At 47.6% G+C, this 24822-nt stretch overlaps 1 protein-coding gene across 2 annotated transcripts in view; it reads right to left on the reverse strand.

Moving 5' to 3' along the window:
• The window catches only part of CABLES1 (Cdk5 and Abl enzyme substrate 1), a 103261-nt gene that overhangs the window by 12289 nt on the left and 66150 nt on the right, over positions 1-24822 (reverse strand). Inside the window, exons 4-7 of one of the 2 annotated variants that reach the window (XM_069569301.1) lie at positions 23327-23404; positions 9098-9194; positions 6827-6983; positions 5538-5641 (exon numbers count right to left, since the gene is read on the reverse strand). In XM_069569301.1, coding sequence (XP_069425402.1) covers positions 5538-5641; positions 6827-6983; positions 9098-9194; positions 23327-23404 — 436 coding nt within the window. The remainder of the gene's footprint in view (positions 1-5537; positions 5642-6826; positions 6984-9097; positions 9195-23326; positions 23405-24822) is intronic. The other variant, XM_069569302.1, reaches the window with a different exon arrangement.

Raw genomic sequence — 24822 nt, forward strand, 5'->3', positions numbered from 1 at the left:
CCTTTTATTGCTTTCTATTCCCTCCTGCTCAGCATCTCACACTGTCCTGAAAAATTAAGTTCTAAGATATATTCCCATAAACCTGGGGAGATGCTGAGACAGGAGGAGGGCCTTTTCTGGGAGTCTTTAGAATGTAATATTAAGTATCTCAAAGAACAGGCACTTTACCACAGAGGTCAAGCCAAGGGATGTCCTCTGAGATGTAAATATGCCAAGTCACTCAGTCGTGTCCAACTCTGTGACCCCATGGACTGTAGCCTGCCAGGCCCCTCTGTCCATGGGATTCTCCAGACAGAAATACTGGAGTAGGCTGCCATTTCCTCCTCCAGGAGATCTTCCCGATTCATGAATCAAACCCGCATCTCTTGCATCTCCTGCATTGGCAGGCAGGTTGTTTACCACTACTGCCACCTGGGAAGCCCCTGAGATGTAAATACCTACAGGTATATTAAAGGTTGTGTTGGCATTCTTTCTGATGTCAAAGCAGTTCGTGAGAGCTACCTTTCTGAGAGAGGAGAAGGATCCAGACGTCCATTCACAGAACTTTAGTTTTTTGGCTTTATCTCAGTCAGCTCTTTCACTCACTTTCTTTCTGAATTGCTCTCCACACCCATAAAGAGGAAAAAAAAAAAAAAAGAAGCCCACTACCAACTTGGCTGCCAGGTTCTAATGATAAATAACCGCTGTCAAGTGAAACGTAAATTACAAGCCAGGAGGCGCACAGGGCAGGAAGCACCAGTTTGGAGAGCCAGGGTGGAGGGCTCTGGCCCTCCCTCTCCTCACTAAGAAACCACCACGAAGCTCAGGCCCTACAGGAACCTGCTTGTAGCCAGCAGACTCGACAGGCTTGCTTGCTTGCTTTTTTAAAAAAACAAACTTATTTTATATTGGAGTATAGCCAAATAAAAATATTGTGGTAGGTTTCAGGTGAGGACAAATGGACTCAACCATCATGTACACATAACTATTCTTCAACAGATTTTCATGTTCTGGCATCACCTTCTAGAAACTTTAAGGCCAAAACCCAGGGACAGCTGCAATCTGATTTCCATACCTGTCCCAGGAATTTTTTTTTTTTGGTTCAAACTTCTTTGCCCTTTCACAGAGGCAAGTACTTGGAGTGACTTGCTTGGATCAAAGTTAAAAAGTACAACTCTAACTAGGAATGCAAGGCTGGCTTTAAACTTTGTAAATAACAGCCTTCTTTCTCAGCCTCAGGGAACGTTCAACTCTGGAACCCTCCCATTTTGAGGGATATCCCATTGGTGGTGATGAGTGGCCTTTTTATCATCTATGGAGAACAAATGTGAACCTTCAACTACACCCTGGTTGGTAGACATGACTCAGAAAGCCCACTCCCAGGTATTTACCCAAGAGAAATGAAAATGTATGTCCACAGAAAGGCTTGTATGGGAATGTTCATATCAGCAAGATTCATAATATCCCTAAATGTAAATAATGTAAGTGTCCATCAAAAGCAGAATGGATAAATAAGTGATGGTCTATCCAGACAATGAAACCCTACTCAGCAATTAAGAAAAACAAACTGCTGATTCATGCAACATGAGCGAATCTTACATATATTAAGTTGTGTGAATGAAGACAGATTTTTTAAAAAGCACATATTGATAGGGCACAATTCCGTTCCTATGAAGTCCCAGCAGAGGCAAAACCAACTTTGGTGACAGAAGTCAGAATGGCAGTTATCTTTGCTGGGAGCCGGCATGATGCAGAACAGGATGGAAAGCAGATAACTTTTTTTTTTTAATTAATTTAATTAAAATTTAAAACATTTTTTGGGCACACTGCATAGCTGGATCTTAGTTCCCTGACCTGGAGCTGAACGCATGTCCCCTGCATTGGAAGCACGGAGTCTTAACCACTGGACCACCAGGGAAATCCCAAGGGAACTTTCTAAATGGACAGATGTGGTCAGAGTGGAGGATGGAAAATTCATGGAACTATACACTTTCAATGGATACATTTGATTAAAATTATATCTTAAAATGAAAAGAGAAAAACAATGACTGCTGCAGGATTTGATGGGGTAAAAGGTCTAGCTCGTCACTGTAAAGGTGGCTTGATTCTGTAGAGGCCACACCAACACCTCAGACCCTGAAATTCCACATGTATAGGATCACCCCAAAACCCGGAACAGTCCCTGGTTCCTAAACATGGGCCTCTGCTGGGCTGACTAAACTTCAACTGTGCTGGAAGCCTAACAGGGACAGGCCTAGGGTGGCAGGACCTCAGAGGCCTTGGAGGCTGATATTTAGGGAAGTGGGTGGTGTTGCTCAGATGGTCAGCCTGTGAGGGACTTGCCCAGACTCCACAGCTGGGAGCCAGGCAGGGGGTCAGAGGGGCTGGGCTCACAGGACTTATGTCTGCCTGCAGGGGGCGCCCTGCCAATCATGAGGGGTCTCCTAGCATCAGGAACGCTTCAAGCTGTGTCAGTTCTTCCTGCCCACCTAGAGACAGGTGCCCCACACCCTCAGCAGCCTGGATCAGGTGACCTTGTCCACCTTGGTGCGGGTGTGCTCAGCCGCTTCAGCCACATCTGACTGTTTGTGACCCTGTGGACTGCAGCCCGCCAGGCTCCTCTCTCCATGGGATTCTCCGGGCAAGAATACTGGAGTGGGTTGCCATTTCCTCCTCCAGGGATCTTCCAGACTCAGAGATCGAATCTGCAGCTCTCATGTCTCCTGCACTGGCAGGCGGGTTCTTTACCTCTAGCGCCACCATCCACCTTGGTAGTTGGCGCCTATTAACAAGCGCAGCTCTCTGTGCATGGGGTCAAGTTAGTGGAGTAACCTTGTCAGGATCATCAGTTTATGGACTTCCCCGTGTGTGCGCCTCCGGGTGTGCATGTGTGTGCTAAGGGTGGCAACTGTCACTGCTCAAAATACCCATTTGACACAAGGTCAACCTCTCGCACACCTCAGGCTCTGGCACGTGGGGCCTCCTTCCCGAGGCCCAGCAGGCCGGCGCCTTCTCTCACCTCAGCGTTCACTTTCGATCCACTTCCTCAGGGCAGCCTTCCTAGAAACCTACGTCCAAGTCCTGACCCACCCTGTCAGTCATTTCCCACCACTGTTCTAAGGTGATTCTCTCCTCCCCCTCCTCACTACAGTGACTTGCTGACTCCTCCACTCACTCACTCTAAGGTCGAGGACCATGGCGGGAGGTGGCTGGTTTTTCCTCTGCCGTAGAAGGCAGCACCTGGCCTGGCACACAGTAGGGCCTCACAGTACTGGTCGAATGGATGCATTCTATACCTGTTACCCAACACACAAAATAAAGCGAGCAAACCAAAATCCAACCCCTGCCCCCCCCTCACCCCACCTCTTCTCCTGCAAGTTCAATGTAAAAACTGACCTAGAATCCATGTCTACTAGAGAGCATTCTCTCGGGAGCCAGGCTGAGGTTCTTTACAACCCTCCACACGCAGGTCAGGGCTGCAAAGTAGATGTGCCTTATTTTATTAAAGATATTATCAATATCTGTGGCCAGATCAGAAAGACATATAGGTCTTATGAAGCTGACCAGGCAAGCGCAGCTCACGAGCAATTTCATTCCCTAAAAAAAATGGACGGTTACAGGAAGCACAGGCTACGGATTCAACGTGGTGAACTGAAAAACGACCCACTTGGGATCCTAAAACGAGGGTAGGACATATTAATATATGCTGACCTGGCAGGTCATCTAACACACTGTCCAGGAGAGGGGAAATGATCTGTGTGCACAGGTGTGCCCGCATAGACTGTAGCCCAGAACCTCGAAGCTCACAATTAAATCACTGAAAGAAAAACAAAAAATCAGAACCACACTGGCCAGACACCGACCTATAAAAGTAAAATTCGCTCAGTTGTGATCAACTCTTTGGGACCCCATGTTCTGTAGCCCACTAGGCTCCTTTGTCCATGGGAATCTCCAGGCAAGAATATTGGAGTGGGCTGCTATTTCCTTCTCCAGGGGATCTTCCTGACCCAGAAATTAAACCCGGGTCTCCTGCACTGCAGGCAGATTCTTATCTGAGCCACCAGGGAAGCCCAGACCTATAAAAGGAGTGAAAGTCATTCAGTCGTGTCCTACTGTTTGTAACCCCATGGACTATACAGTCCATGGAATTCTCCAGGCCAGAATACTGGACTGGGTTGCCATTTCTTTCTCCAGGGATCTTCCCAACTCATGGAACCTGGGTCTCTTGCATGCAATTTCTTTACCATCTGAGCCAATAGGTCATAGGGAAAAAATAATCATACATGGCCCTGGTTTTGCCTTTTGTGTTAAGAGTTGGAGAGTAAGGATGGGAGAGAGTAGCCGGGGCAATTTTAAACAAGATGCCTTTGGCAATTCATCCTGGCTCAGTGTAGCATTTTAGAATGATCTCTGAGCTATTTGCCAAATTATTAATACAAGAGGATCTATGTTGAAAGTATCAATGCGGGCTTGAGTTCTGTCTGGTGCTTTTCTGACGTCAGCTACTTGCCAGATGCTGGCCAGATGGACAGGCTGGGGGGTGGAGGTGGGGGTGGGGGCTTCTGCTGCTAACGATAAGCTTAGCAGTGAGTGCATGGGCTGGGGTCTGACTCTGGCCTCTGCAGACATAACAGCCTAGAACAGAGGAAGGATCCTCTGCCCACTCCTGGGGCCAGGGCTTCTGACATCAGGCTGGGCTCGGGGGGAGAAGGGAACCAGAGCTGCCTGGCAGGGGGTGGTGGGGGTATCCTGAGTCTGTGCTTTTTACTTGGGGGCACACATGGCAGGCCTGGCATGGGCGAAGGCTCCCACAAAGCCCAGCTGCCCTCCTCCTGCAATACACCGGGCTCTGCCCACTTCTGAGTCAGGGAAAGTCTGCCCACTGAAAGCACACGGGACCCCGTCAGGCCCCACGGGTGTCTGGAGACCCAGCGGCCGCAGTGGTGGGAAACGGTGGTCAGCCAAGAGCAGAAAGCGAATCACCCAAAGGGAAAAACAGGAAGAGCCCGTGAAACAAAAACAGCAAGGAAAGGTTTTGCATTTAACACCCACATTGTCCTGCTTTCACTTTCCCAGGAGATGATTCTGTCATCCGGAGCCTGGTGCCAAATGTTTGCTCAGAGCACGGACAGTGGCCTACGGTCACCAAGGAACCCCAGCGAGCTGAACTTGAACTCAGCGCTGCTGGTGATGGGCGGGCTGGTCGTCCCCTACCCACTGGGGTCCATGGATGTACAACCTCAGAGGTGCGGTTCCACCCTGAGCCGGCAGCGTTCACACACACAGGCCACTCAGCCGTCTCACACCCTCTAAAGGGGTGTACCTGGGCCTGGTGGCCAGAAGAATCCTGGATATGATGCATGTGCTGGTCCTTCCCTGAGTGACCCTCCCGGGCAAGTGGGGGTGGGGGGGCGGTCATTGAGAAGAACCACGTGGAGCAGTGTTTGAAAGCCCCAACCCCAGGAAGAACCACCATCCACAGGAACAGCATGGCACCTCCAAGTTCCCCAGGAGGCTGAGGGGGCCAGCTCCCTGACCATCCCTCCACCACCACTCACCATGTATGAAGGGAAGATGAGAACTCGCTTGTGCTTGCCACAAGGCCACTGGGGGTCATCCAGGAGATTCGGGTCATAGTCCATAAAGTCTCCCAGGTCACTACCTGAGGATCAACACAAAATGATAATTAGGAACCTGACCTCCCGAAGCAGAAGTGGCCAGGTGAGTGCCTGGTACACAGTTTGACAGTAGGAAGGCTGGTTTCAGGTTTCTGAGCCCAGTCACATTGCTCGCTCTGACCATCAGTAGATGTCTCCGCATGCCAATGAAGTGTGTCCCACCCGTGTGCCCACCACCCCTCCCTGCCCTGGGCAAAGGAGTTCGTCAAACACTTCACATTCTGACATTTTTTCCATTTAAAAAAAAATTATATATTAATCTCCCTGACCTGGCAGAGCACAAAACCTCATAAGCATGAATGGTGCTGTGAACACTCACAGACTGCAAAACAAGGCCCGGAAAAGGCTCATTTTCTAAACCTACAGATCGAATGAGCCTCGAGTCATCACGTGTGAGAAGTACGCTCAGTGTGAATAATTCTGGGCAGGCTCTGGGGGTCTGAATGCATGCAAACCAGAGCAGATACCAGTGCAAACAGCAGTCAGTGACTGGAGGAGGCCGAACAGCACCTGGATGGGCCTGAGGAACTTCACGTTCACCTGGAATTTCTCTGAGAGTGCAAAGAATCCTGCCTCATAAAGCATTTTTCTCCACGTCAATTCCCACAGAGGCTTGTACAGGAGAAGCTGGAGTCTTCTGTCAGTGGCTGAGTAAGCTCACCTGCTGTGAGAGTCACTAAGGGAGTTTTCACACCTGACTGTTCATTTACGGTCCAATTATTTGAAAAAGGGCCAACATAAAACATTTATTTGGCCACACTAGGTCTTAGTTGCGACTTATAGGATCTTTAAGTTGCAGCATGTGGGATCTGGTTCCCTGACCAAGGATCAAACCTGGGTCCCCTGCATTGGGAGAGCAGAGTCTTAGCCATTGGACCACCAGGAAAGGCCTGAAAGGTCAAACTTGAGCACTAGGAGAATGTAGGTAAGAAGCAGGTAAGCAGAGGGATGAGGAGCTAAGAGGCAGAAAGAAGCCAGGGAGCCAGGCCTCTCTGCAAGGTGGTCTGGGCATGTTTCCTCATGGACGCTTAGGGGCTGGTGACCGAGGCCTCTCATTAGAGAACCTACCCTGTGGCCTGGTAGTGAGCCTGCCCATCCACCCATGCACACAAGGAGACCCAATCCATGCTGTCCACTGAGGCACCTCTTGTGGCCAGATCCCAGCTTACCCGTGTCAAGACTCCCCTGGGTGCTGCTCGCCCGGCCGATGGAGAGGCTGCGATGGCTCAGGGTACGGAGCTGGGAGAAGGAGGACGTGGAGTCTAAGGTGTTTCTCCGTGTTCCGAAGGCATTTGTGGGCAACAGAAACTGGGTGTAAGAAACAGTCTAAAAGATGAAGACAAAAACAGGCCAGTGATTAACCCACGGCAGTGAAGGGGGCAACAGAGGATGAGATGGTTGGATGGATGGCATCACTGACTTGATGGACATGAGTTTCAGCAAGCTCCAGGAGCTGGTGATGGACAGAGAAGCCTGGCGTGCTGCAGTCTATGGGGTCACAAAGAATCGGACACGAATGACTGAACTGAACTGAATGTGAGGTTTGCATTCTGACCAAGCTGCATTGCCACGCCAAGTTTAGGTCCACAGTCTCATAGCTAGGCAATTCTAAAATCCAAGATCTGAAAAATGAAATTTGTTTTTACACATGTTTGCGCCAAAACCTAAACTAGACTGACTTGAGGCCATCCTAGTTTTAATTTACCCCACTCATGATAATATTCATGTTATGGGGCAGAGACAGTCATATGTCTGATAGCAAGGGACCATCTCTGAAGCTGCTGGGAGGTTTTCTAACTCAGAAGGCATATGCTGCAATGCTTTGTTTAATTCACCACGGGTAGAATTCCAGAAGATCAGGCCTCAAGAGTCTCTGATAAGGGCTCTGCCCTCCCCCGTTCCCCTGGCAGATGCTGCATCTAAGGTGTTCATCTCACTCTATTCTCATTCCTTCCCCGTGAACACTCAGTCTTCAGGAATGAAGCTGCAACACGTGTTTTTCTTTTCACCTGCTTGGCAGAGACGTGGCTCATGACGCCAGTCGGGTGCATCGCGCACGTGTGTGTTAAGTCGTTTCAGTGGTGTCTGACTCTTTGCGACCCAATAGACTGTAGCCCCTCAGGCTCCTCAATCCATGGGATTCTCCAGGCAAGAAGACTGGAGTGGGTTGCCATGCCCTCCTCTAGGGGATCTTCCCGACCCAGGGATCGAACTCACGTTTCCTTCATTACAGGCGGACTCTCTACCACTCAGTCACTGAGGAAGCCTGGAAAGCCCCTAACTAAACACTGTCTAGTAGTGGGATTGCTACTCACCACAGTTAATGCTTGTTCAAACCGCCCGTCACCTCATCCAGGCACACGCAGGTGTGTGTATGCAAGAGAAAGCAGTTTCCCCTCACTCCCAGTTTGTTACTCATGGCCCAAAAAAACTACATGGAAAATTCTAGAAGTAATTCCTCAGCTTTAAATTGTGAGTCAGTCAGAGCAGTATGATGAAATCTAGCGCCGTCCCGCCCAGGACAGGAACCATCCCTTTGTCCGGCGATCCCACCCTTTAGTCACGGAGCAGCCGTCTCGGTTATCAGATCAATTATCATGGTATCACAGGCCTCGTGCTCAAGCATTATTTTACTTACTAATGGCCCCAAAGCACAAAGCAGTGACAAAGTACAATTCGGATAGTCTCTTACTGTGCCTAATTTAAAAAGTAAACTTTATTAGCGGTATATATGCATAAGGCAAAACATCGCTCAGTCGTGTCTGACTCTTTGCAACCCCATGGACTGTAGCCTATCAGGTTCCTCCATCCATGGGATTTTCCAGGCAAGAGTGCTGGAGTGGGTTGCCATTTCCTGAACCCGGGCCTCCCACATTGCAGGCAGACGCTTTACCGTCTGAGCCACTAGGGAAGCCCATATATAAGGCAAAACATAGCATATGTAGGGTTCTGCCCTACCCAAGGTTTCAGGCATCCACTGGGGGTTCTTAGAATAAGAGTGGGTGACTGGACTAGCCAGGATGGGCATTCATGGAGAAACAGTTGGGCTGCCATTTAACCCATCTGCACACCTGGATAGGGGGCTTCCCTGGTGGCTCAGACAGTAAAGAATCTGCCTGCAATGCAGGAGACCTGGGTTCGATTCCTGAGTCAGGAAGATACCCTGGAGAAGAGCATAGCAATCCACTCCAGTATTCTGGCCTGGAGAATCGCCTGGACAGAGGAGACTGGTCGGCTACAGTCCATGGAGGTTGTAAAGAGTAGGACACGACTGAGCGACTAACTCTTCCTTCTGGACTGGCGTCACTCACGCACCCAGGCTGTGCCCCACGTCAGGTTTTCCAGCCCAAGGGTGGTTTGTGGTCCATCACAGCCTCTGCTTCCTGACCCTTGTGGTGTCTGTCGCATAAGCCGGAGGTCTGGGAGCCAGGCGGTCTTACCTTCCCGTCGGCACCCAGCTCCACACCTTCCAGGCCGATGATCTCCTTCAGGCTCACGGCTCCCGCTGATTGTCTCCCTCCGTCCAGCTTCAAATCCCTGCAGGGACAAGCCAAGGATAAAGATGCTTCTGTTTGCATCCGAAGGAGCCACGGAGATGTTTACTGTCGGAACACCAGAGTCACTCTCACAATAATGACGGAGGAGGTCCCGCCGTGCCTGACAAGATTCTCTGTCCCTCTTTCGAGGCTTCTTGGTAGTTCCACCCACATTAATATAATGAAATTCAACTGAACAGAGAGCCTGAAGATGAGAGTCAGGCTCAGTAGCCAGTGGATTACCAAAGTCCCTTCCCAATCAGCAAGGCTATCGGCTCTTAAATGGCCAGCTAACAGGAAGCCAGAGGAGGTCACCTCTCCTTGCCACTCCCTTATTAGACAGGAGGAAGAAATTCTTACCCTAAACAGTTCTCAGCTTTATTACTAGTAATGAAGGGACTAACGCCACAACAGCCACGCCAGCTACCTTACCGGGCCACTCAGACAATGACTATCTCTATAAAAGAATAATGTCCAGTACTACCAGCAAGGTCTTCTGTGTTGCTGAAATGGTAAAGAATCTGCCTGCAACGCAAGAGACCCCAGGTTCGATTCCTGGGTCAGGAAGATCCTCTGCAGAAGGGAATGGCAGTCCACTCCAGCATTCTTGCCTGGAGAATCCCAAGGACAGAGGAGCCTGGTAGCCTACAGTCCGTGGAACTGCAAAGAGTCGGACACGACTGAGCGACTAACACAACTACCCCTACTACCAGCAAGCACGTCCTAATTTACTTCCACACATCTTCCTTTTCATTCTTTAAGATCACCCTATTGGACATGTGTCGCTATTATTCTCCCATTTTACAGATGAGAAAAACAAGGCCCAGTGCAAGTAACCGGCTCACCAAGGTCCCCGCTGACAGTGGGCTGTAGACACTGGTTTTGTGTCCGGTGCAGCATTTCATGCAGCATTCTTTCCTGGGTCTGGCTGTGGCTCTGCTCATGGGTAACTGTTCACATTTTCAAGGCTAATCCCTCCTTACAGGAGCTCTCAGACTTTCACTGCGTATTAGAATTGCCTGGGATCTTTGACAAACTACAGGCACATCTCAGAGATTCTGCAGGTTCAGTTCCAGATGACTCCAACAACACAAATATTGCAACAAAGCGAGTCACACAAATTGTTCAGTCTCCCAGTGCATACATAAGTTATGTTTGCACTTTATGAAGTTTTCATAGCACTATGTCTTTAAAAAAAAATGTACAAGCTTTAATTTAAAAATACTAACAAATGCTAACCATCATCTGACAATGCAGACTGCCACAAACCTTCAACCCATAAAAGGGGGAAAAAAAAGCAGTGTCTGTAAAGCACAATAAAACAAGGTGTGCCTGTATGGTGTCTGGCCCCCATCCCCAGATGTTCATTCTGATTCAGTTGAATGGGGCGTAACCTGGTTGGCTTGAGTTTTAAATACTCCCAGGTGATTTGGATTGGAACTGAGTTTGGAAGCTTCCTCTTCCAGCTGGGCTCCACACGCAGCCTTGTTAGTCAAAGCCGCCCCAGGCTGGCAGCATTCGAGCCTTGTGGCCCGGAGGGAACCGCCACACTCTGAGACGTCTCCTACAACCTAAGCAAGAATAAACACCATGTAAAGGCCAGACTCTCCAGGCCAAAGGTGACGGAATCACGGGAAGAGAGAATGAGAGCCCATGTGTGATAAGGAAGAAAGACAAGAGGCCATCCCTCCCACCTTCTAGGAGGGAAAAAAAGGTATCTTTTCACTTTGTTGAGCAATCATCCTTGTCTACGGGCGTTCCAGGCATGGACTGGCACCCTAATCCGATCTGATTGATGACCGTTTTTAAAAGAAACACCCAAGACCTGCATCTGGGAAGTACTGCACCTTCTAAGGTAGTCTCCTTGGGAGGCCATGGTTCTGCCCAGATCAAAAGGTCTCTGCAGCCCCTTTTGGAATCAACACTAACATCATGCAGAAAGAAAAAAAACAACCAACCCATCCCAGTCTTCAAACTTTAAACTTACATATATAGTGCATGTGTATATATGTGTGCATGCATATATATATATATTAGTGTGTATATATATATGTATGTTACTGTTAGTTGCTCAGTGATGTCTGACTCTGCAACCCCACAGACAGTACAGCCCGTCAGGCTCCTCTGCCCATGGAATTCTCTAGGCAAGAATACTGGAGTGGGTTGCCATTTCCTTCTCCAGGGGATCTTCCCAATCCAGGGATCGAACCTTGGTCTCCTGCATTGCAGGCAGATTCTTCACCATCTGAGCCACCATATACATATAAATTTTTTCTTTAAAAATTTTTTTATTGGAGTATAGTTGATTTACAATGTTGTATTAGTTTCAGCTGTACAGCAAACCAAATCAGTTATACATATGCACATATCTACTCTTTTTCCGATTCTTTTATATGTATATAATTATTTTAATCTTGAACACTTACCACTTCAGTCAGTGTCCTAACCTCTCTCCCCACTGACCAGGTTTGGCAGTACATGACTTCAAGTACTTCCAAACATCAAACTTACCCCTTCAGGACAGTACAGAACAGGAGAATTGTACACACATAGTCAGAAGGTGCATAGTATCCCATAAAGTGAAAGCGTTAGTTGCTCAGTTGTGTTCGCAACCCCATGGACTGTAGCCCACCAGGCTCCTCTGTCCATGGGATTTCCCAGGCAGGAATACTGGAGTGGGTTGCCATTTCCTTCTCCAGGGGATGTTCCTGACCCAGGGATCAAACCTGGGTCTCCTGCATTGCAGGCATACTCTTTACCGTCTGAGACACCAGATAAACCGCATACAAAGTAATTGCAATTAGCTTGCTACTGAGAATGAGTTTTAGTCGCTCAGTCATGTCTGAATCGACTGTAGCCTGCCAGGCTCCTCTGTCCATGGAATTCTCCAGGCAAGAATACTGAAATGGGTAGCCAGCCATTCCCTTCTCCAGGGGATCTTCTTGATCCGGGGATGGAACTCAGGTCTCCTGCATTGCAGGCAGATCCCTTACTGTTTGAACCACCAGGGAAGCCCATTGAAAGCCCCTCACATATTCTGAGTCATAGAAGTGCTCTGGGGAGGTGTTTGAGTTCACCTTGGGTGGCTCCTCTGCTAGGGACCACACTCCCTGAGGGCTCTGAGGGCCAGGCTGATTTAAGTCACATCACCTTAGGAACATGTGACACCAAAAGAGAGCCCTGCTTCCCAGTTATTGACCTCAAATCCAAAGCTGGAAGGACCAGGTGGGCTGGAGCAGAGTGGGGCTCAGCAAGACCACGAGAACCTCAGGTTCCCCGGAGACCACGTGCACGGTTGCCTCGCCTCCTACGTGAGCCACCGGGGGCAACTCTCAGATTTCCTCAAGCAATTAAGGATGAAGATGATGACTGCATAAAGGCCCTAAAAAGGGAAATGCCTTCAGAGCAAGCACCAGAACAAGAGGCAAAAATAGCTGTGGTGGCAAAGGATGGAGTGGCCCAGTGGTGGAAGACCAGGCGAGCTGGCACAAAGAAGCAGAACCTGTATTTTGTTAAAGGACCAACAACACGCTTCCTCAGACTTACTGCTTTCCCAAAGTCTAACCCAGCAAGCATGTGCCTCAAATTCCCAGCTCCTAGACAACTGCCTCCTTGTTTCCACTTCACCCGGATGGAGAATACTTTACTTAGGACTGAAACTAATACAAGAGCAGGAAAAATCTTTATGGGATGAGAAGATTAAAAGAAATAAGGGGTATTCAAATAGGTCCCTATTAAGAGTGCTCCAGGACACAGACACAGAGAATAGATGCATGGACACGATGGTGGGGGTGGGGAGGAAGGAGAGGGTGGGATGATGGAGAGAGTAACAAGGAAACATATATTATCATACGTAAAATAGGCAGCCAATGAGAATTTGCTGTATGACTCAGGGAACTTAAACCCGGGCTCTGTAACAACCTAGAGGGTTGAGTTGGGGAGGAAGATGGGAGGGAGAGTCAAGAGGGAGGGGACGTATGCATATCTACGGCTGATTCATGTTGATGTTTGGCAGAAACCAACACCATACTGTAAAGCAATCATCCTTCAATTAAAAATAAATCATAAAAACTTAAGAGAGTCAAGTTAAAAAAAAAAAAAAAAAGAGAGTGCTCCTACCTGGAGAGCTGGCTGTAGGCAGGAACAGAGTCTCAATCCATGTCTGAATCCTGTCTACCTAGCATCTGATGTGTAAAGATGCTTAAAGAAGTGTTTGCTGAGCAGAGGTCAACTGACTCCTTATTGGTTCATAAACATGGCACCGATGGTGGGTGTTTTTCCATTGTGCCCCTTTCTATCTGTCTCAGTTTGCTCCCAGGCTCTGTGCTTCCCCGGGGCAGCCCTGCCTTTGCCAACTGGCCCCTTGATCCTGGAAGCACAGATCCCAGTTCGCAGAACCAAACCAGCCACTTTTACTCCACACTCCCCTTCTTTTTTAAAAACATTTTGGTAGCACCTAGTAGTACATGGGATCCTAGCTCCCCAACCAGGGATCAAACCCATGTCCCCTGCATTGGACGGCAAAGTCTTAACCACTGGACCACCAGGAAAGTCCCTCCACGCTCCCACACACTCCCCTTCTTGTGAGAAACGGAGCCATAACAAAAACTATACTTTAAGTGCATATGAAATGCAAGACTCCTCTCCATGAGATAAACCCCAAGCCCGGTTTAAAAGGAACAGGGAGGACTTCCCTGGTGGTAGAGCGGATAAGAATTCACTTGCCAATGCAGGGGACACAGGTTCGATCGCTGGTCCGGGAAGATTTCACATGCTGTGGGGCAACTGAGCCTGTGTGCCACAACTTCAGAGTCTGTGCTCTGGACCCCACGAGCCACAACTACTGAGCCCAGGTGCTGCAACTACTGAAGCCCGCACGCCCTAGGGCCTGCACTCTGCAACAAGGAGAAGCCACCGCAATAAGAAGCCCGTGCATTACAACGGAGAGCGGCCCCCACTCGCCACAACTAGAGGAAGCCGTGAGCACCAACAAAGGCCCAGCACAGCCATAAATTAAATGAACAAAATTATTAAAAAATTTAAAGGAACAGGGGTTCTTAGCCTATCCAAGTGCCTCACGGACACTTTGGACCACATGGAAAAGAGAGCTCTATGGGCAAAACTCCACCACCCCTGACCACAGGAACCCATCTCTGGAGAATTACCGTGCCCCCTGCATACCACAGCCACCACTTTCCACCCCTGGCGCTTCACCTGTATCAGTCTACTCTCTAAATAACTACGGCACACTGAGAATGAAAGTGAGACAGGAGAAGAGTGTGTCCACCCTCGACGGCTACTGAGAAAACACACACTGCTCATTACAGTCCAACAGAATCTCCCTCAGCGATGGATGGTCCTCCGACTGAGCCGTCCCACAGGGCAGGCACGAGCCACACGTGGCAATGGAGCGCTTGCAGTGTGACCAGTCAACCGAAGAACTGAGTTCTTACTTTTGGTTAAAATTTAAATAGCCACGTGTGGCTACTGTACGGGATTAGCAAGTCGGCCTTCCCGAGGCGGCCTGGCCACTTTCTGCCCATTGTCTCCGGGGATGTGTCTGACCCAGGCCCCAGCTCAGAGAATAGTCCATGTTAGGAGCCCCGGAGTGAATGGGAGAGAGGCAGGACCCTGTGGATGGAGCCAGTGCAGCAGGTCTGTCCTCAGTGGGGAGGAAATGAGGACTGTGATGCCCACGGTCACAGGGGACCCATGCCCTACACCCCATAAGCACCCCAGGAACGGAGCTCCCGGCTGAGATAAAAATTCACATCTTATACAAGGCATAGAGTGGCACATCCTTTTGCCCTGAGGGGCTGCGCAGACAGGGGGGATGGCAGTGGGGGTTTCGGTGATGCCAGAGCACACAAAGGACAATGAGCAATGGTGCTCCCCAAGTCCACAGCATTCCAGGTCCTTTGTGCATCCTGGAGAGGAGAAGGGTGGTGCCCAGTGATAATTCAGTCTGAATTTCCTGTCAGTTTTGTAGAAGGGAGTTTATATTAACTAAGAAGATATTTCTTGCAGACTGAAGCTGCTGCACCAATATTGGCTATATTCACATTTCAGAAACTTCATTGACATGGCTATAAATATCACAACTGCTCTAGAAAAACTGACTGCTTCGTGGTGGCAGCCGAGGGCACACTTGTTCATTTTTTTCTGCCTCATTTTCAGGAAGAGGTTGTCATTAACTTCAGGACTGCCGTTTTGGTGGGACTGAATTAAGAGAGCCCATGTATACGCATCCATTTACACAGCCACGTGTGCACGGAAAATGAAACATATCTCATCTATGTCAATAATGTCATCTCTTTAACAGCTTTTGAATTTGTTCATATTGAGACTTTTGGGATCTTAAACAGCACATCTTTTATAAAGAAGCTGACAAACTTCTCGAGGTGCCTTAGCTAAGTGCTCTTATAAGAGTTGCTGAAACCATATACAGTCAACCCTCCATACCCCAGGTTTTGCATCCATGGATTCAACCAACCTTGGATCAAAAATATTAGGGGAAAAAAACCCAAAAAGTTCCAAAAAGCAAAACTTGAATTTGCTGAGTGCTGGCAACTATTTACATAGCATTTACATTTTACTAGGTATTATACATGGAGAAGGCAACAGCACCCCACTCCAGTACTCTTGCCTGAAAAATCCCATGGATGGAGGAGCCTGGTGGGCTGCAGTCCATGGGGTCACAAAGAGTCGGACATGACTGAGCAACTTCACTTTCACTTTTCACTTTCATGCATTGGAGAAGGAAATGGCAACCCACTCCAGTGTTCTTGCCTAGAGAATCCCAGGGACAGGGGAGCCTGGTGGGCTGCTGTCTCTGGGGTTGCACAGAGTCGGACACGATTGAGGTGACTTAGCAGCAGCAGCAGCAGCAGCAGTAGGTATTATAAGTAACCTAGAGATGATTCAAGGGGCTTCCCAGGTGGTGCTAGTGGTAAAGAACCCACCTGCCAGTACTGGAGATGCTGGAGACAAGGGTTTGATCCCTGGGTCAGGAAGATCCCCTGGTGCAGGGCATGGAAACCTACTCCAGTATTTTTGCCTGGAGAACCCCATGGACAGAAGAACCTGGTGGGTTACAGTCCATAGTATTACAAAGAGTCAGACACAACCACAGCGACTTAGCAGGCATATTCACAGAAGTGATTCAAAGTACACAGGAGGATGTGTGTAGGTTACACAAAAAATACTATGCCATTTTATGTAAGGGACTTAAGCTTCTGTGGATTTCAATATCCACCAGGGGTCCTGGAACCAGTCCCCCGTGGATACCGTGGGATGACTACATTAATAGGAAGCATATGAAATTGCTGTTGTCTGTCTGACTCACATAAACGCCAACTTCATATAGTGACCTCCTAATTTATAGACACAGCAACTGCTCGGGGCTCACATGTGAGTGTAAAGCAAGGAAGAGACCCGTGGCCCTCGATGCCCCACTGTTTTGGGATTCAAGGGCTGAAGGTGACCTCTGAAAGGAGTTCTGAATGATGTTGCTGGTTTACCCAAAGAGAGTCCTCTAGAAACAGCAGTGGAAAAGAAGTAAGCAGAAGTCCCAGAGGAGCAGTGATAAAATCTTGATGTTTTCTTTCTAAGATCATCCTTCTGAATTCTCATCAAAATGCCGTATGAAAATAGAAATATCTTTTTAGCTCAAATGCCAGCATTAACCCTCCAGTACCAGGAGACTGAGCTGGATAACAAAACTGCAGCAGAAAGTAATTGAAAGCAACCTGAAGTCAGACACTTCTATTTCTCTGAAAAGCCTAGGAGATTATTTTTTTCCCAGGTATCTCAAGAGTTCAAATGTCAATTTATTTATGTTCTACCTGCTTCTGAAAACGGAGTGAGGCAGGTTCAAAAATACCAGATGTGGATATTGTCCAAAACTGTATGCATTAAGGTTGAAATGCTGTTGCGTGCACTCAGAGACAAACAGGGCCAATCAGATTACAGAAGAAAACCTCATTTGGGCAGATGTGCCGACAGAAACGAATAGTTAAGAAATCGCGGACAACGCAAAGGTCTGATCCCTTCTCCTCCACAGGCCTGGGGGATTCTACAGCTTGCACTTATTTGGCTACAAGAACTCATTTCTCATTCTATTCAAGTCTGTTAACTTTTGCAGAAGCTGTAGGCGTGAAGCATGCTTCGAAAACTCAGCACAGATTTTTTTATACAATGTGTGGCCAATGGGGATGGGGAGTGGATGCTGTTGGTTCAAGGAGGGGGAATGGGGAAGGGGGGAGGCTAAAACAGAAGATGAAAATGCATTTGGGGATGCATCCAATCAGCAGGTGGACCCTTAAACAAGGAGCAGAAATACAGGCTGGTTATTTTGGGGGGTATAAACCCCTCCTTCACTGGATAGCACTGGAAGTCATTCAATGTAGCTCTCCCGAAAGCTCCATGCCTGGAAACCCCCTGGACCTCTGTCTTAGTTTTGGCTCCCACAGCATAAAGTGAATGTACGTGATTGCACAGTTGTGAAGTCAACCGGCCAGAGCAGATGGCCAATCTAGATATTCTGATGCCCAAAGGGGGTTACCCAGGTTGCTATTAACCACTCAATGGCCAACTCCAGATTTCACCTTATGTAACAGGCAAAATGATCTTTCGTTTCCTTTTTTAAAGTTCACTGAGCCATAGTACATGAAACTGATCAAACAAGATTCCCTACTAGATAACAAGAAATTCAAGTGAAGACCCTTTCCTTAGGGAGCATATGAACCCAATATTCCTCTTACTTTTACAATAAAAAAGGATTTAATTACTTAATACCTGGGAAGTAGAGGAAAAAATGGTGTCTGTGGTCAATTAACTGTTTTCCATGGCTTTCTACTTCCAGAGTAGGGATGGCCTTTTATCCCTAGTCATTCTGCTCATGGTGCTCTAAACTCAAGACCTTGGAATGCCAGCCCAGAGCTCCACTGGGCGCTTGCTCTTTAAAGGATCACAATAGGTTGAACACTTATGTGTAAATAATTTAAAAGCCAATTAAATATTAACAGGATTTCCAGATCCTGCAAAAACAAGAGACCTTTGTGGTGCAGAAAGCAAAGCTGGAAAAGCTGGGTTAGGAAAGAAAATACCACTTGTGGGCTCATTTTAATTAAGAACTCATACATCCACTGGAACTCAACCACACAGCATTTATCATCGTCTAAGAGAGCCTATTTGTCACCTCGTCAGATATGGTACAGCTGCCATCTTGGACTGGGCCTGCTCCCTTCTATCAGAGCAGAGCGATATAAAATCACGGTTTAGTCGATGGAACAATGCCCAGGACTGATGGGAAAAACTGAAATCAAAGCAGCTTTTAGTCCAGAAGTCCAGCCTCTTTCACACTCAGCACTTCATTGATAAACCACCCCTCCTCCCCACTTGGGTAACTGGCAGACAATGAAGGGACCTTAACACAGCTTACACCAAAATCTTTGTCTAAAGGCAATGCCTATAAACAGCGGGGTAATAGCATGATTCACCCATGAGATCATTCCTGAATCTGTCTCTGTGTGGAAATATGCTTGGTGTGAGGAAAGAAACACAATTTGTGAATGTGCAATTTTCCACAATGAAAAGAGATGTTTTTGGCGAAAATGGGTGGGGAGGAAGGGGCGATGGGCCGGGAGCAAGGCAGGCAGCACTTAGGCTTGGAGGCCCTAAGAATAGAAGAAGCTGTTCTCTGTGTCACAAAATGATCAACTCAGGAAATGGACCCAAGAGGATGACCTCATCTGAAACGCCCCAATGCCAAAAAGCTAAGCACATAAACACCATGTGGAAGCTGCTATTTTGTATCACGCCCCCCCAGAGGTACCTTGTGCTCCACTGGGAAGCCATTTTCTTCATTATATGGTTTCTGATACATTTGTTATTTTTTTAAGTCTTTATTGAATGTTACAATATTGCTTCCTTGCTCTGGTTTTCTGGCCAAGAGGCATGTGGGATCTTAGTTCCCCCACCAGGGATGCAACCTGAATTGGGAGGCAAAGTCTCAACCACTGGACTACCAGGGATGTCGCTCTGATACATTTATCATAAAATTAACCCAGTGACTATCATTCAATCAGATATGGTTATCTGAATGAGTCTGTATCCACACACATCTCAGAAACTGGTTTCTGCTGGAATCACTAGTTTGATCATCTTCTTACATTGCTCTGAATCACAAGTTAATTGGATTCATTCCTACTTCGTTTGGTTGGATCCATACATATAAAAGCTCCCCAGGTGGCTCAGTGGTAAAGAATCTGCCTGCCAATGAAGGAGACACCAGTTTTGCTCCCTGGATCAGGAAGATTTCATGGTGAAGGAAATAGCAACCCACTCCAATATTCTTGCTTGGGAAACCCCATGGACAGAGGAGACTGGCAAGGGCTAGTCCATGGGGTCATAAAGACTCGGACACAACTGAGTACACACGGATGTCCACACGTTTCAGGAAGTGAGAGTATGTGGGCACCCACATCACTCCCCTTATGCACAGGGACAATCCCCGGACTGGTCCCCAGCATAATGCCTGCATCTCTCACTCACCAGCGGGTTGTTATCCAAAAGCTTTCGAGTTGGCCCTCTGGACTCAGAATGCATTCTCTACTGATGCAATGTTATAAATGGCAATTAGCCCATACAGTGCCCTTTTGGCCTGCAGCGTGACTCAACTAGCCCAACAGCACCAGCAAGAGCTATGGTTGCAGGAGCAACAGCTCAGAGGGTGAAAGATGGTGAAGACATAAGATGAAGCTGGGTTTCTCTTGTGGTTTCCTGGTCTGGGGCTGACCCTCCATAATATTTTAAAAGAGGTCAAGTTTGCATTATTCTCACCTCCCCCTCTGAATTTGCTTTTTCTTCTCAGAACTGCAGGAGCCTTTCTCCCAAGCTGTTTCTCTGTTTCACAACTTCCTCTCTCTCTAATTCTGAACTCATAAGATTCCTTTAGCGCTCCCAGATTTTCCACTCCAGCTCCCATGGTGATGGCACACCAGCCCAGAGGATGGGGTGTGAGCTGCGAAGCAAGAGGAGGGGCAATGGTTTTAGAACCGTGGATGAGCTGTTTATCAAGTAGGATCTGCCTACTCAGGAAAGTTGGGCATCTTGCTTACGATTCATTTTATAAGTGGAGGGTCGCCAAGCCAAACCACAAATCCATGCTAGAAAGAGAAGGCAATGAGTAATGTGGATAAAAAGCAACAAGACTCAGTTGGGCCTTGGCAACTGGTGGAGAGAAAAGGAGCTGGTTTAAGGCTGGGACTCTTCCCAGAAAATGGTATAATTTACAAGCTTAATCTGAGAAGAGTGTTTACAGCTATGGGAAGGTTTCAGTTATAGTGAAAAAGACAGGCAACATCTGTTCCTCTTCTCAGCAACCAGCTTCCAATAGCTTGTTTTGAAAGGTGGGATCTGGCAGAGCCTCTTACCACCAGCAAGAAAGATCAAAACAGAACAATCATCTTGTCATATTCCATACAAGCACATGTTCCAATGGAGGGGAAAAAAAAAGACTGGAAGGAAACAGATCAAAATATTCATGATGGCTTTGAGGTGAGGCTCAGTAATTTTCATCTTCCTTTTGTTTTTATGTACTTTCCAGATTTTTTTTTCTTTTCTTTTTGAAGTATGTTATTTGCTCAGTTCTGTCTGACTCTTTGTGACCCCATGAACTGTAGCCCACCAGGCTCCTCTGTCCATGGGATTCTCCAGGCAAGAATACTGGAATGGGTCACCATTCCCTTCTCCAGGGATCTTCCTGACCCAGGAATCAAACCCGGATCTCCTGCTTTATTGGCAGATTCTTTACTAACTGAGCCACCAGGGTCCTTTTAATATTTATTTGTTTGGCTGCACTGGGGCTTAGTGGCCCTGAAGCATGTGGGATCTTCCCTGACCAGAGATTGAACCTGCATCCCCTGCACTGGAAGGTGAGTTCTTAAAACCACTGGACCACCAGGGAAGTTCTGATTTTTAAAAATAACGATGTATCACTGAGGAAAACAAAGACCAACTCCAAGAGCAGATGAATCCCTTGGGTTTGTGTTTGTAGGCACTGGCTAACTTACCATGAAGAGGACTGAGAACTGCCATATAGGGGCAGATCTAGAAAGTGTGATGAAGTAGCTCTGTGACCAGACAAACACGTTCCCAAAGTTAACATTTAACGAGTATCTACTGTAGCCTGGTAGGGTACTCGGAGGGTTCATATGTTAATCTTCCACTAATGTTCTCAAAACTCTGAGGTTGACATTATAGCTGATTTTACCGACAAGTAAGCCTGGGCCCAGAAAGGCTGGTTAACTTGCTGGGACTGAGGATCCAGCCTGAGCCACCTCTCTCCCATGCACCTGATGACTCCCTGGCTTGAGGGATGGATAAAGACTATGGTTTCCCTAATGGGACCATGAGGGACAGAGTGGACATGAGTGGGCATCTCATCCTCACTCCCACTTTGCTGGGATAACTCTGCAGTTAGGGATTTTATTTATTGGTACTTTGTGTAAACTTGCATTGGAAGAATGGCTTCTTCAGCTAAAAAGAAAAAGCCTGCAAACCACAGGACTAGAGAGTCTCCAAGTTCCTTCTAGTTCTAAAAGTCTATCTTGGGAGCTGAAGAGCAGTCCCTGTCACTGAGATCACATGAGCTGGTGTTAGCTGGTGCATTGTCCACGCCAGATGACCTTTAATGAATTAGCTGGGGGATACCTGAGGAGAAATCTCAATGCCCTTATGTCCAGGAAGAATTGATGCCTTTGAACTGTGGTGTTGGAGAAGACTCTTGAGAGTCCCTTGGACAGCAAGGAGATCAAATCAGTCAATTATAAAGGAAATCAGTCCTGAATATTCACTGGCAGGACTGATGCTCAAGCTCTAATACTTTGGTCACCTGATTTGAAGAGCTAACTCATTGGAAAAGATCCTGATCCTGGGAATGATTGAGGGCAGGAGGAGAATGGGGACAACAGAGGATGAAATTGTTGGATGGCATCATCAATGGACATGAGTCTGAGCAGATTCTGGGAGAGAGTGAAAGACAGGGAATCCTGGCGTGCTGCAGTCCACGGCGTCACAAAGAGTCGGACATGACTGAAAGCGACAGCACTGATAATAGTCCATATTCCATGAATAAGATGCATGATGGAAGTTGTGGTGTAGAGTAAGAATAAAGATCAGAGTGAGTTTAACAGGCTGGAAGTCTGACAGGTCTGTGGGGGAGTAGAGGCGGGGAGGAGGGCAGGGAAGGGAAGGTCACAGTGAATGGGAAATGACCAGGCAGAGCCCACAGAAGGGGGTGGGAGAGGAGTGAATGGTCAGGGGCATAATGCCCTCAAAAGGGGCAATAGTCGGGTGTCACTGTTACAGTGACCAGAGGGCAACACCAGATTTGGTCTGCAGAAACCAGACCTGCCATCTCACAGTACTCCTGTCACCCTCCACAGGGACCTGTCCTGCCCTAAATAATACCAACAGCTCTCTGATGACAAATGGTGGATGCAGTGAACTGGTGAGGGGGCGAAGGAGTCAGACTCAGGCTGGGGGGTGGAGAGGAGAAACAACACAGAGTTCCGGGATGCAGAATGAGGAGGCGGGGCTTTGCCATGTCAGAGCGTCACTTAGTTCTATTTTAGAGCAAAGGAGGGGCTTGTTGATCGAGAGACTCGTGCATTCCTCCATCTGAATCACACAGGTCTGTTCCGATACTGCTTTGCCTTAATATTTGCTGCAGCTCACTGGTCACTGTCCAGCCCCCGGTCCAAGGGCAAGGATGCAGAAACACCACCCATTCGTCTGATTCCTTTCTTGACCTACCTTTCTCCAAAAGTTGACCCTGCAGGATGGGTGGGCCCCAGATTGCTCTTGCCTTATAGTATTGCAAGAGGTTTTAGAAACAGCAGGCAACGTGGTAAAACACACACACACACACACACACACACACACACACAAATAGCAACAACAAGGAAGCTTCTTGGCTGAAAAGAAGGTGAAACTTTTTTTTTTCTTTCAAATTTACAAATACTGAATTGGCAAGGCAAGCTCTTTGAAACGTAAAGCACGGCCACATCACACACAGGGTGTCAGAAGTTTTCGCCCAGAGGGCTACAAAGCAAGCATGCATATACATACCCAACTTGGGTACTGTCCCGATACGGCAGCACTGAAAATATACTACAGAAGGATCTTCTGCCACTGATAAGGACTATTCTAAAAAATAAAAATAAAAAACACAAACACAAATAAACAAACTAAATGCAAAGCGTCTTAAATTAAAAAAAAAAAAATTCTATAGCAATTCAGCATTCATGGAATTACAGCAGTATCTGCACCCTCCCGCCACCGCCTCCGACAGATGGTACTCTGTTCTGCTTGCAAAAACGCAACCTCAGGGCAGCAGAAGTACGCTGCCACTCCTCATTTCAGTGTTAACACAGTGAGACCCCGGCAAGGGTCTCTAAGGAACACATGTGCGTGAATGCATTTTCTGGTGGGAGGGGCCGGCTGTGGGCAGCACGGGCAGATGGAGCTATGAGTCCAGGGTGCCCTATGCTGGGTGAACAGTCCTGCCACATTTAAATCATCAATTTCTACTTTGCAATGAGCGACGCAAAAAGCAACGGTGCCAGAAACCGTGAGCAGGAAAGACATTCAGATGCCATTGTGATCATCAGGGCTTTTCATACGCTGGCGGCGTGTTAGGTTCTGAGAATAAATTGAGGGAACAATTACATAATCAGTCTTAGCCTCCATTCCTGCTAAAAAGATACTACTGGAAACAGTTCTACATGACGCTCTTATGCAATCAAAGGCACTTAAAAAAACATTAAAAAAAAAAAAAAACAAAAAACCTCCCCAAAGTACTTATCTTGGCATCTTAGAATAACTTTTGCCAAAGAGGATTGCTGATGAAAAAAATGAAGAAACAGTGGGGGAGATTAAAAACCAACATTCTTCAGCATGATGGTAACACACATCAGATATGGAACTTACTGAGTTTGATTATCTTTTCCTTCAATAATTATTATCAGGGAATAAAGCAGTAGTACTCAAGCTTTGGGTATTTTGACCTTGTTTTAAAACTATGATATTCAATTGCCTACATGCCCAGAATTAAGTCAGGTTCCCTGGCATGGGGCTTCCCTGGTGGCTTAGACAGTAAAGAATCTGCCTGCAATGCAGGAGACCCAGGTTTGATCCCTGGGTCAAGAAGATCCTCTGGAGAATGGAATGGCAACCCACTCTAGTATTCTTGTCTGGAAAATCCCATGGACAGAGGAGCTTGGTGGGTTACAGTCCACAGGGTCACAAAGAGTCGGACACGACTGAGCGACTAATACTTTGATACTTTTCCTGGCATGGCAGGTTCCCAGGCCCTTTGTTTTCTGGCTCTTTCTGCCTCTCTGGTCTCAACACACACAATATTTTCCCCTGCGCTTTATCACTCATCCATGATAGAAGTACTTGGAGTACACTCACTTTTTTTTCATAAGGTCCCTGTTAGGTACTTTTTTTTTTTGGTCAAGCAGCATGCATGTGGGTGGGATCTTAGTTCCCCAACCAGGGATTGAACCTGTGCCCTCTGCAGTGGAAGTACTGAGTCTTAACCACTGGACTGTCAGGGAAGT

Source organism: Ovis canadensis, chromosome 23 (genome assembly GCF_042477335.2).
Source record: "Ovis canadensis isolate MfBH-ARS-UI-01 breed Bighorn chromosome 23, ARS-UI_OviCan_v2, whole genome shotgun sequence".
Taxonomy (NCBI): domain Eukaryota; kingdom Metazoa; phylum Chordata; class Mammalia; order Artiodactyla; family Bovidae; genus Ovis; species Ovis canadensis.